The sequence below is a fragment of the Mustela lutreola genome, chromosome 1, assembly GCF_030435805.1.
Source record: "Mustela lutreola isolate mMusLut2 chromosome 1, mMusLut2.pri, whole genome shotgun sequence".
Lineage (NCBI taxonomy): Eukaryota > Metazoa > Chordata > Mammalia > Carnivora > Mustelidae > Mustela > Mustela lutreola.
This window is the reverse complement of record NC_081290.1, coordinates 190763159-190775962: the sequence shown is the minus strand read 5'-3', so window position 1 is coordinate 190775962 and position 12804 is coordinate 190763159. Positions and strand designations below refer to the sequence as shown.

At 59.6% G+C, this 12804-nt stretch overlaps 1 protein-coding gene across 1 annotated transcript in view; it reads left to right on the top strand.

Moving 5' to 3' along the window:
* The window catches only part of NECTIN1 (nectin cell adhesion molecule 1), a 62189-nt gene that overhangs the window by 38251 nt on the left and 11134 nt on the right, over positions 1-12804 (top strand). The window contains exons 2-5 of the mRNA XM_059183415.1: positions 8745-9095; positions 9587-9889; positions 10318-10435; positions 11755-11906. Of these exons, the coding sequence (XP_059039398.1) occupies positions 8745-9095; positions 9587-9889; positions 10318-10435; positions 11755-11906 (924 nt within the window). The remainder of the gene's footprint in view (positions 1-8744; positions 9096-9586; positions 9890-10317; positions 10436-11754; positions 11907-12804) is intronic.

The following is a 12804-nucleotide window of genomic DNA, read 5'->3' as shown; positions in this document are numbered from 1 at the left end:
TGAATTACCATCCTTTTCAACCCGGCCCCATCAGTCTCCCTCCCAACCCTCCCCTCTTAGAATGAGCTTCCCTGGAAGTAGGCAGGATATCCATGTCCTATGCCCTCCACGCCTTACCCCTCCCCACATAGGCCCAGCCCCCAGGCTTGGGGACAGACAGCTGTGTGGAGCTGGATGGGGCTTGGGCAGAGCCGGGCACTGGGGTGGTCCGACAAAGGCCCTTATGGCAAGAGGCAGATCTGGAGGCTTCCACTTCCAAACAGGTGGTGAACGTCAGCCCAGCACCCGCAGGACCCAGACAACGCTATGTTGATACCCAGCTTCGAAGGGGTTCTCCTGGGGAGGCCGTGGGAACTCCCCTCTGTTTTCATGGCACCCCCAGCCTCTGCCGCCCCCACACTAGCTCTCTGAAGAGGCTGCTGCCTACACTCCCCGAAATGTGTCATTAAGGACGCTCCTTTGCTGAGGGGAGCCCTGGCCCCGTGGGTGTCTGCTGGGAGACATGTCGTCTGTGCTGCCGGGGGAGACGGGGTTGGCGTGGGCCGCGGAGCTGGGACCTGTGTCAACCCCAGATTTAGAGCCAAGCGCTTCCAGGCCTCAGAGGGCTCGGCCAGGCTGTGTTGGGGAGGGGTGCGGCGCTGTGGGCCGTGCGGGCTTTGCAGGCTAAGACCTTGGGAGCTGGGCCTCCGGCAGTGACTTGCTTGGGTGAGAAGAATAGTTTTCACCTCTGGTGTGGAGTGAGGAAGGAGGCAGAGCTGTGTGCTAGGAACTGGGGCAGAGGAGAGAGAAAGGGAACCCAGAAGCGGCGAGTGGGAAGCAAGCAGAGGATGTGGGGCTGTGGGGCGGGAAAGGCATACCTTTTGGGGCACAGCTTCCTGGTCTCAGTCAAGGAGAAGGTTCTGGCACTGACCTGCCTGCCTCCAGTGTGGATCCCTTTCCCCTTCCAGCTCTGTCCCCCTACCCCACCTGCTGACACAGTCCGGCGTCCTCCTGGGTAGGCCCTGCCCTTGACCGATGTGCGGTATCCAGGAAGCTGTTATCACACCGGGGAAATGGCTGAGCCTGGCCTGGAAGCCCAGCTAGCTCGTGGCCTTCTCCACCAACCACTTGGAACCCCTATGCCTGCTGCATGCCAGGCACTGGCCTTTCCCTCCAGAGGGGAGCTGCTGTGACAGGTGTATCCTCAAGTAGGGGGCCCTTGGGGTGCCGGATGGATCCCTCACTCGGGGAGGGAGGAGTACCCCCAGAAAGCCGCCTCCTCAAAATCAAGGCTAAGGGCACTCAGAAAGGATGAAAGGGACTGGGGCAGATAACGGGTTGTGGGTTTTTAGCAGAGGGAGTAACGCGCCAGGGAAAGGATTGTATTGTTCCATGGGGCAGAGGAGAGGGGGCCAGGAGAGGAGGTAGCTAAGTTCCAACGCCCAAGATGAGGTCCAGAGCCCAGAAGCGCTTTGCAGTTGATCCTGAGGGCTGCAGGAAACCCATGGAAGGATTTTAAGTAGACAATGATTTGTGTTTTAGAACGTGGTGAGTGGGTTGGGGTAGAGCCTGGAGGCAGGTATGGGGCCTCAGAGTTACCTACAGCGGGGCTGGGGTGATGATTGCGGCCTGCTGGGGGACACGGTGGCAGAAATGAGATGCTGAGCACGAAGGTACCAATGGAAGGGTTTGGGGTTTACTTAAAGGGGTGAGGGTGGGGGGAGGCGTGTATAGTCCCGGCCTGGGAGTGTTGAGAAAATAGGGAAGTGAGACTCTGCTGGTGGGGGGGGGGGGGCGGAGAAGGGATGTGCTGGTGGGCGGGGGCTTGAGGGAGTCTGGATGGGGGCCATTGGGGACGGAGAACAAAGATGAATTCAGAAGCATGCAGCGGCTAGTGTCCATCGCTCTCTCTGACTGTGTGGATATGGAAGAGCCCCACGCCCCGGCTCTGCGGCTGAGCACCTTGGATTTTCCTGGCGTTCCGCTTAATCTGGGAGGTCTTCCTGGAGGAGCTGGGCAGTATGCAGAGGTGGAGCGGCCACTTGGTAGAAAAGTTCTAGAGTGTGATCCAGGGAAGGTACAGAGTTAGGGCAGAGAGAGAACCAGACAGGTGATGTCCAAAGTATTATCTTCCAGGGCTATGGGATCCACACTCTGGTTCTACAGAAAAGGACACTGAGGCCAGGGAGGGGAACTGCCTACCTTAGGCCATTTAAAAAAACGTGACCAAGTAGTGGGGCCCAGAGACTTCTCCCCAATCTCCAGTGCATCCTCCTTCCTCCTGGCCAGAGGAAATATGGCAGGTGCAAGGTGAGCATTCCAGAGAGAGCCGACAGGCAGAGTCCAAAAGCTAGAGCTGAAGAGGGGGTAGCACTGAGAGGGGCTGTCTGTTTCTGGGATGCCCGGGGGAAGTTGGGGGCTGCTGAGGACGGGCCCTGCCCTGGGCCTTGGGGATGGGGCAGCCAACAGGCCGCAGACTTGTAGGAGAGGTTCAGATGTCCCAGCCACTTGTTTCTCAGCTGGAGAAGGCAAAACCCCGCTCCCTGATTCATCCCTGTCCCCCAACCTGTCCTGCTAGGTTTCGGAGAGAGATGGGACTTGCCAGAGCAGCCCCCACCGCCGCCACTACAACCCCGGGGCTTCCAGGCTGCCGGGGAGCGGGGCCGGCCCAGCCTGTCTGGAAGATCCTGGGCTCCTTCTCGGGGCTTTTCCCAGGCTGCCGCACCCCCTCGTCTCCCACACACGGCTCTCACCCGCCAAGGCTCCGGCGCCAGCCCCGTAGCCCATCATTAACCAGCTCTGTGTCGGGAGTTGGGGGGCGGGCATCAGTCAAGAAGAAAACATCGGCAGTTTCTGTGACCCCAGATGAGGGGCGGAGGCGCCTGGGTTTGGACAGTAGCAATTAGCCCCTGACTGTGGGATCATGGGATGTTATCACCTCTGCTGGCAAGGTGGGTGAGGCAGGCACTCAAGGCCCCAGGACTCCTGGAGCCATCCCAGCAGGCACTGCTCCCAGAGAGAGGCCCCCAGGTCCCACTCGGACCGGGCAGAGCACCTGCAGTGCGGGAGGCAGGGACCCCAGTGAGGGGTGACGTAGGGGTATGGGGACAGGACTGGGTCGGCTGCTGCATCTGGGTCCTCTCTGAGCCCTCTGAGCTGGGTCACCCTGGACCCCATCCTGGGTGCGGAGGGGAGTCTGGAGGGCAGAGTTGCAGCCTGGGCTCTAGAGAGCTCCCAAATAATGGGGAAACCTGCCTGGGGCGTAGATGCGAGACAGGACAAGTTCAAAGGACCTCAGTGGGAACCCCGCTCATGTGGGTTCCTGCTGGCGGAACGATTGGGTCTGGGCAATAGTGATTGGTAAAACCTTCCGAGAGGAGGGGACCCCAGAAGGGGGATTCCCTCCTGACCATACCCTCTTCTTTGCCAGCTTCTCCCCCATGTGGATCAGCCTTGGTGTCAGAAAGTGAGGACCTGGCCAGCCCTGGGAGTTGACATTGGGGAAATAGCTGCACTGGGAGGAGGGGCCCTGTAACCTTTAGGTCACTGTGCTGAGTCAGCAGGGTTTCGGCTGAAGGCCCTATCCCCACTCCCCCAGCCCTAGGTGAGTCATTCCCACTTACCACTAAGCTGGTTTCTAACCGGATGTCCTCTTCCTTTCTGCCAGTTTTGGGGTGGTGGTGGGGAAGGAGATCCTTGGAAGACCCTAGAGATGGATCCCAAAGGATTTGGGTATGAGAGGCTCTGGGTGGGGAGCCCAGGGACCTCCCCCAGTGTGCCTCAGTTTCCCCCAACCAGGTCGGCCCCTGCTGTCCACCTGACTGAGGGCACCAGGAAAGTGGTGGGGGACAGAAGAAGAGGTGGTCTGTGCCAGAAATCCCGGGAAACCCCCCCCAGCCTGTGCCCCCCTCCACCCGCCCACAGGGGCCCAGTCCCAGCCTGCCTGGCCAGGGAGAGAGGGGTCTGAAATTTCAAAGGGTGGGAAGAGAAACCGCTCGGGGTGGGTACAGAGAGCAGAGTGCCCCCCCCATCCTGGGCCACACCCCACTGCGTGGGAACCCACCCCTCAGCCTCGGATTAGCTCCACAGCAGGCAGGGCAGGCGGGCGGGCGGGCCCTGGGGAGCAGGCTTGTCGGCCACAACTGAGGAGCCTTTGTGTTTTGTTGCTGAGCTCGGGACTTTTACAGGTCCGTGACTGTCTGGGGGGGGGGGGGGGGGGGGCCGGCCCGACACCTGCCTTGTTGGCTCAGCACTTCTGGGAAGCCGTGGAAGCAGTCCCAGCTGTCCAGCCTGAATTCTAATGGGGAAACTGAGGCACTGATGCATGGGCCCCAGATCGTGGGGCATGTAGGGTGGTCAGGGAGACTGTAGGCAGTGCTTGGGGTCAGGAAAAGAAAAACACATTGCTTGATATCCCTGGGATACAAGAACCTTTCTGCGGAGGGCAGAGGCTCCCTGGGATCCCTCTACCCTTCACTCCCCCCTCTCTGGCTCCTTCCTGTTCTCTACGCCCTGTAGATGCCTCCCCCCTGCTGCCTCTGGGCTGCACCCCAGCCCCCAGCCTCTTGCCCACCCGCCCCCGACGAAGCCCAGCGCAGGGTGGCCTGCGGGGGCTGGGGCTGCATTTTGTCACGGGTATTCCCGCCATATACCAGAAGGAGCGAGAGAGGCTCCTGGGAGGGACACCACCCAGAATGACGCCCTGGGGAGGTAGACTGAGAACGGGGGAGTCCCTTACACAAAGGCAAGGTGGGAGGAACACCAGGCTGGACACTGCTCTCCTACGTCCCCAAGCAAGTGACCCAGTGCCCCCCCCCACCAACCCTGGGACTCCTCCTCTGTAAAATGACGCATTTCGTGGTCCGTTGGGCCTCCAGGATGCTACCATCTAGTGGCCCTGGTTCCCGCATCAGTGACTCCGCCAGCCCGAGTGTCTTCCCTCTTACTTAGGGATTCACAGGCTGCTGGGGGCCGGGGGGACACATGCGGGGGAAATGCACTAGACGCACGTGCCAGGAAAGCGAAAGGGATACGGATGCTGAAGACGGTGGTGAGGACGACGATGGCTCTTAACATTGGCCACGTGTGTAATTCTATGCGGAGTGTGCCAAGCTCTCGTTTCACGTGTCCTCACTTAATCCTGAGAATAACTGCAGGGGTAGGTACCGCTGTTGGGCCCATTTTACAGATTGCAACCTCAGCACAAACTGAGGCACAGAGAGGTCATTTGCCCAAGGTTTCATAGCTCCGACGTGACAGAGGGATCATGTAAAGCCCGACTCGTCACGAGCCCACCTGCTGCCGGTAGCAGGGAGGAGATGGGACAACCCTTTAGAGGGTGGGAGGAGCTGAGGCGGCATCGGGGAGACATAAGCGTCCGCTTCCAGGTCGTTGGGACCAGAGTGGTTGGTGGAAAAGCTTGGACAGGCCTGTCCTCCTGTTTGCAGCCCCTGTCCCGGGCCTTCCGGACACCTCTTCCTGCACAGAGGAGGGCCCTGTTCCTGGGTTACTGCCCTGAGCCAGGCCTTTCTCTGTCCTTTCAGTGGAGATCCCTCTACCCTATTGCTGCTGCACCTGACCCCACCTCTCTGAAAGCTTCCCAGTCTGCACAGTCTAAAGAACGTGGGATGTCTCCCCAGCTCTGCATCCTCAGACCAGGACTGGCAACCCCAAGCCAGAAGCTGGGGGTCTGGGTCCCTAAGCCTGGAGTAGGGTGCAAGGGCGGAGGGAAGGTTTTCAGACTTCGTCAGTGTCCCCAGCCTCTCCTAGTTACAGACCTCTGGAAGCATGGAGTGACCCCAAATCCTGTATTCCAAGAGCTCCCTTGTGCCCAGCAGACTGTAGGCAGAGAGGCCAACATCAAAATGAGCCGACCTGCTCCTTAGAGGCCCTCCCCCACTCTGGCCTGCCCGCTTGGCACTGGGGCAGAAAGGACAAGGGCCAGGAGAACCGGCTTTGCGGGCCGTAAGCAGGTGTACTAGGCAGTCTCTTCACTGGCCCCCCATGGGGCTGCCTCTGGAGAGGAGAGAGGAGACTTCACCCCAAAACAAGCATTAGGGTGGGGAGGGCTGCCTCGGTCTGCTTAGGCACTGATGGACAAGACAGGGCCGATGGGGCGCCTGAGCCCCTTCTAGTGCCTGCCCCACTGCTGTCCATTATCTTCCCTCCTGGCATTCACAGCTCTAAAGGGTGAGGTCACTGCTGAAGACACAGCAAGTGAATGGCAGCGTGTGTGGGGGGCGCTGAACTCTGCCTGGCTCCACACCTGCAGAGGAGTGACAGGAACCAGGGCCGAGCCAGGCTTGGTGGGCTATGTCCCTCTGTAAGCCCCACTGTGCCCAGGCACCAATCCCTAGATGGCTCCTGGTGCCCGCACCCCAACCCCAACCCCCAGCCTATGGCCCAAGCCCTCCCAACTGGCTTTTCCTGTTTTCTGGCTTTGTGTGGTGAAAGTTCCCCAATTATACCCACATTATCTCACCTGCTGGGCAACCTCTAGCAGGTTGGTGAGTGAAGGCTGGAGAGTGGGGGAGGGAGCACCCACTTACCCTGCTGGGAGGGCCTAGGGCAGAGCTGCTTGCCAGCAGGCCACTCAGCAGGAGCACTGGGCTGTCTGGCCCACTGACCTCACCATGGGACTCGATCTGGAGTGGGGCCCCAGCAGGGCAGGGCCATAGTTCAGAGAATCAGACTCAGGGCTAGAAGGGACCACTGAGACGGGGGAGTCCGGCCTGCTCCCCTCTATAGGAGGAAAATAGGGCTCAGGAGGGGGAAGTGACTGGCCCAGGTCCCAAGGCCAGCTTGAGATGGAGCCGGACAGAGCCCAGCTCTCCTGACTCCCTGATGGATACCTCCTGACTCCCTGATGGATGCTGCCTCCACTGGACTCCAGCCAGCCCGCAGTGCTCTCTGCCTGGGGACACGTCAGAACCCCACAGAAGGGCCCAAAGGACAGCGGGAGGGGGAGGGGTGTGGTACCCCAGGTGGGCCTTGAAGGGTCTCTGTGGATGTGAACAGGCATAGAGAAGTGGGGAGCATCAGGGAAACTTCCAGAGCAAGGCAAGGGCCTGGCTGGAAGGGGCCAAAGACCTATGTATTCAGCAAGCATTTCTGAGCAGGTATTTGTATGCCAAACGCAGAGGGTGCTGTAGGGACCTAGGAGACAGCCTGTACCCTCCCAAGGGGAGCAGCTTTCACCAGTCGTGGTCTTCCAAGCCCTCTAAGGAGTGTGCTCTGCTTGTGTGTCTCCACCATGCAGGGGCAAATAGGAACCCCAAGTTTCCAGTCTTGAACCCCAGTCTCCCTTGGGGGACCACCGAGGCCATCCCCCTGCTGCTGCGTCAGTCCAGGGCCTGGCATCGCTGTTATTGATGGTGGTCAGTAAGGATGTGACAACACCAAGTGTGCAGAGGCACAGCCAGGAACAAAGCTCGGGAATGAGCCCCGAAGAGACCCGCCAGAGGGGCTGGCTGCTCCGAGTTCAGGGTTCGGGCGAAGCTCGAACAAGCCCTTCTAGTGGGAATGAAGCCAGCGGGGAGGAGACTGGGGGGGATTGATTCATCCATCTGATGCCACCGATCACTCCCTCCTCTTGGCAAGTCTCTATTCTCGCGGGTTTCCGTTAACAATTTTCTGGCAATAAATGTCTTCTGAGCACCTACTGTGTGCCAAGACACCAGGCCCTGGGGATGTGGCGGGGGCAAGGACCTGGATCCCGCTCTGGGGAGAAGTCAGAGGCATGAACAACCACATTCCAAGCCAGAAAAGATCTGTAACAGTGGGGAGGGTCTGTGAAGCTTCCCAAGGTGGGAGATCCATTGGTGGAGAAGAGGAAGAGCCTTCTGGGGCCTTCTAGGGAACCGCATGAGCAAGAGTCCGGGAGTGTCAGGAGGAGGGAGGGGGGACATGTAAACATGGTGTTCCTTGAGGAGGGGCCCCGTCTGACACAGTCGGAAGGCATCACGTGTGGAGAGATGGGGACAGAGAGGCAGAATATAGATGAGGGGATGTTGAAAGCCAAGGCATTTGAACAAGATTGTGAAGGAGCAGGACCTGGAGGAGGCCGCGTCTTGTGAAGCACCCACTTCCCCCCAGGGGCCTAGCTGGGCGAGAGGGACAGAGCCATCTGCCCCAGCCCATAGGCACTCAGCCTCTGGGGAGAAGACCTGTGGGGATGGCCGTCATGGCGGCCACTGTGAGCCATGTGGGTGGGCAGCGCTTCCTGTCTCCTGACACACTTTCTCCTCAGTCCCACTGATTGTCCTAGCAAACGCTGTGGGGTGGAGGACTGGACTTTATGCCCCATTTTCCAGAAGGGGACTGAAGCCCCGAAAGGGGATGAGGTTGTCCTCTCCCAAGAAGACAGCGCGCTGGCCCTCCTCATCCAAGACCAGGGAGGCAGTGTGAGTTTACCGCTGAGAGGTGGCAGCCACGATGTGTCATGAGGGGAAAGGGCAGCTTCTGGAACAGTGCGTCCAGTGTATGATTCTGGCTCTGTGTGAGGGAGGGAGAATGTAGAGAGAAGAAAGTAAAAGAGGACATTTCCTCCAGGATTATTGGTGATATTTTTGCACAGCAGGATCCTGGGCAGTGTGGTTTCCACAGTAGTTTTCAGTATTTCCCAGAGTGCTTTCAGTACCAGCAATCAGTGTTTCTGTGATCAGCATCAGAAGAGTAGTTCTGGCAGAGAGAGGGGAGCAGTGGCCCAGGAGTGCGGGCAAGGGGCCGTGCCTGTCGCTGACCACCCCTGCGTGTCCTCTGACCAGGCCCCCAGGCCCAGGTGGTCCAGGTGAACGACTCCATGTACGGCTTCATCGGCACCGACGTGGTTCTGCACTGCAGCTTCGCCAACCAGCTGCCCGACGTGAAGATCACCCAGGTCACGTGGCAGAAGGCCACCAACGGCTCCAAGCAGAATGTGGCCATCTACAACCCGGCCATGGGCGTCTCGGTGCTGAACCCCTACCGCGAGCGCGTGGAGTTCCTGCGGCCCTCCTTCATCGACGGCACCATCCGCCTCTCGCGCCTGGAGCTGGACGACGAGGGGGTCTACATCTGCGAGTTCGCCACCTTCCCCGCCGGCAATCGAGAGAGCCAGCTCAACCTCACCGTGATGGGTAAGCTGGCCCCACCCCTCCCTCCCTGCTCGTGTGGGGGGCCCGGGGCCTGGCCATCCTCACCATGTGCCTCAGTGACCCCGTCATTTGCCTTGAGTTGCCTACGCCCCGAGCCCCAGGCGTGGCACATCCGGTCCCTGCCAGCCCAGTGGGGCCACAGGTCACTGGGGGTTGGGGGCAGGGCCTTTGCCATGGTCAGAGCTAGAGATCGGGTTTCAGGTTGGAGCCCCACCTGGGGGCTTTGTGGGTGGCCAGGAAGCAGACCCTGCGGGGAGGGCAGGAGCCCTTGGCTGGAGCAGGCCGAGGCTCTGAGAAAGCCTCCACTTGACAGAAGCAGGTCCCAGCCGTAGAGCAGGAAGGACGTGGGTTAGGTGTGAAGCTGTCCCCGGAGAAGTGCCAAGAGGGGAGGATGGCCAGGGGGGTGTCTGGGGCCTACACACCTTGGGCGAGGCAGTGGAGCTGGTCCCATGGCGCTCTCCGCTTCCCCGCAGCCAAACCCACCAACTGGGTGGAGGGTACCCAGGCAGTGCTTCGAGCCAAGAAGGGGCAGGATGACAAGGTCCTGGTGGCCACCTGCACCTCGGCCAACGGGAAGCCTCCCAGCGTGGTATCCTGGGAAACACGTCTGAAGGGCGAAGCGGAGTACCAGGAGATCCGGAACCCCAACGGCACAGTGACCGTCATCAGCCGCTACCGCCTGGTGCCCAGCCGGGAAGCCCACCAGCAGTCCCTGGCCTGCATCGTCAACTACCACATGGACCGCTTCCGAGAGAGCCTCACCCTCAATGTGCAGTGTGAGCAGGGCGCAGGGCGGGCCGGTTCCCCGGGGTGGGCACCGCCGTCCCCTGCCCACCCACCTCCCCCCGTGCCAGCCCTCCCTCCTCCTCTGCTTCTGTCTCCTACTGCTCTCCCCTCCCCGCCCCTTCTTTCTCTGGCCTCTCAAGCCTTCCCCTCCCTCTCTCTTCCTGGGGGTGCTTTGGCCTCCCTCCTCTCTTCCCCCATCTCCTCCCTTGGCTCATCTGCCCTCATCCTTTCCTCAGTCCCCTTGCTGCTTCTGCTCTGAGGGTCTGTGATCACCACCCTCTCCCCTTCTCTCTGCCTCTCCAAGCTGGTTCCATCCATGTCACTGCTATCCACCCTCCTTTCCCTGTCCGAGGTTCCCTCACCCCGAGCCCTGCTCTCCTGACCTCCCCCTTCTCAAACATCATCCCTTGCCCCACAGATGAGCCCGAGGTGACCATTGAGGGCTTTGATGGGAACTGGTACCTGCAGCGAACAGACGTGAAGCTCACGTGCAAAGCTGACGCCAACCCCCCTGCCACCGAATACCACTGGACCACGTAAGTGCTCTAGGGCGGGCCGGGCTCCCGGCAGGGTCCCTAGCCAGTCACAGGGAGATACCCCACCCTACCTCCAGGAGCATTAAGTGGGGAGGAAATCAGGGTCTTCATTCAGGTTTCTCAGCGGGAAGGGGAGGGGCCGCGAGAGACCCCATGTACATACACACCCCGCCATCTGACAGCAGCAGGGTCAGCGGGACAAACCATTCTGCCAGAGGGGGATTCCCTCATGATCTGCCTGCTTTCCTCTCCCTAATAAAGAATTTTGTCATTTTCGTTTGGTGATCTCAGTCTGAGTCACTCCCACCCGAGCCCCCGGTATTTATTTTTATCGAGGTGTCCCCAGGGAAGCTGGCTTTCTGGAGCATCCCAGATCTTTCTTTGTTCCCATTCCTTCTCTCCAGCACCCCCAGATTCTCAAGGAGAGGGCAGCCGTCAGCCCAGCATGCCTGTGTTCATGGCGTGCTTGTCCCTTATCCCGTCCTCTGGTTCCTGGCTTCCCAGTCTTTGAACCTGGCTCTTAGAGGGTCTGGTCCGCTCCTGCAATTGGCTCTGATGGCCTGAGCCAAGGTGCTTTCCAGCTGGTGTTGTCAGCTGGATGGAACACGTAGAAAGACGGGTGTGGGGAAGTCGTGATAGCAGGCTGACGTGATAGCCAGGAGGTGGCTGCCACATTGTGTCTGTACTCTTTCTCCGGGAGGCAGAGGGCACTGGCTTGCCCAGCTCACTCTCACCCTCCGTCCACTTCCTGAAACCAGAAGCGCTTCTGAAGGTGCAGGTCGCCAGGGCCAGCTTGCCAGTGTCAGCTCTGTGTGCCTGGGAGCTGCTAGGTCCAACAGAACCTTAGCTTCATGGATCAGAAGGCAGTTCCCTGTGTTTCCCCAAGAGAAAGGCCTGTGATATGTCTAGCGGAACAATGAGATAGTGAAATGGGACTCGATTCCTCCATGAGGGGGTTCCACGAGCAGCTTGTTAAACCACAACCCAAGAAACCAGGTCTAACTGGAAGAGCACTGTGCCAGGAGTCAAAGACCCGGGCTCCAGTTCTGTCACAAGGAGCTGTGTTCCTTGACTGTGAACTTAGAGTTTCTCATCAGTTCAGTGGGACAAGTACCTTCCAGTCCTGTCTGCATTTCAGTGCTGGGACCACTGAGTGTGAAACACAGAAGACAGTTGGGGCTGTTTTTCTTCCTTCCAAGACAGACCCTGTCTGACTCATTCAGCAAAAGGTCTGGGAGTCTTAGAGGAGTTGGGTGACACTAGGGTAGCCTCTGGCGGGGAGAGTCGTAACCCTCTGCCCTGTCTCCCCATCCCCGCAGGCTGAATGGCTCTCTCCCCAAGGGCGTGGAGGCCCAGAACAGAACCCTCTTCTTCAGGGGGCCCATCAACTACAGCCTGGCAGGGACCTATGTGTGTGAGGCCACCAACCCCATCGGCACACGCTCGGGCCAGGTGGAGGTCAACATCACAGGTAGGAAGCTGCCCCCTGCCTGGCCTCTCTCTGCCCACTCACTGCTTCCTCCACAACCGATGTCCCCCACCTTTGGCTTGTGTCATGGCAGGAAGATCATGTCTCCTCTTCCTCCTCCAATTCCCCCTTGAGCTCTGGCCATTGGCCTTGCTTTGCTTTTCTGTTTCCTTTGTTACAAGGCTCTGTGTGAGACAGGGTGACCCCCGATCAGAGAGGGGTCGGAGGGAGGCAGTAAGCGCCATCTGCAACAATGCTGGGGGGGATGGGAGGGCAGTCAGGGGCGGTGTTAGAGCTGCCCGTGCCCTGTGATGCCGGCAGCCAGAGCACCTCTGTTCCTGCGGTTCAGGAAACCCACGTGCGCGGCCGGGGGAGGCTTACCTCAAGCAGGGACACTGGAGGGAAAACAAGGAGATAGCCCAGAGCCATGGTGGTCCTATGCCCCCCCACTAAATTACTGTTTTCCCTGCATCTTGCTGTGTGTCGGTGCAGAATAGGAAATTCAGCCACCTGACCTCTCGGCCCGAGGGAGGGAGCACAGGAGCTAGGATGTTCTGGGGGAGGCCTGCCATGGGCTGTGAAAGCAGCACGGGCGCCCGCGTCAGACAGCTGGGACGTGGACAGGTCCTCGAGGTGCCTGGAAGCCTCGTTGTCAGAATGTACAAAATGTGGGCCGAGTACCTAGCGCAGACCAGTCTGTCAACAAATGGCCCATGCTCTGTGATTAGGATCTCGATCTCTGTCATTATCATGATTAATGGAAGGATCAAAACAAGCCAATAGAGGGGTACAGCTGCCATCCCAAGTTCACAGCCGCAACGGGGAGTGTCTTTAACATTGTAGCTGAGCTGGTCGCAGGATAGGGAAGTGACAGAAAGAAGCGCCTGGCTAGGAAGGTGGT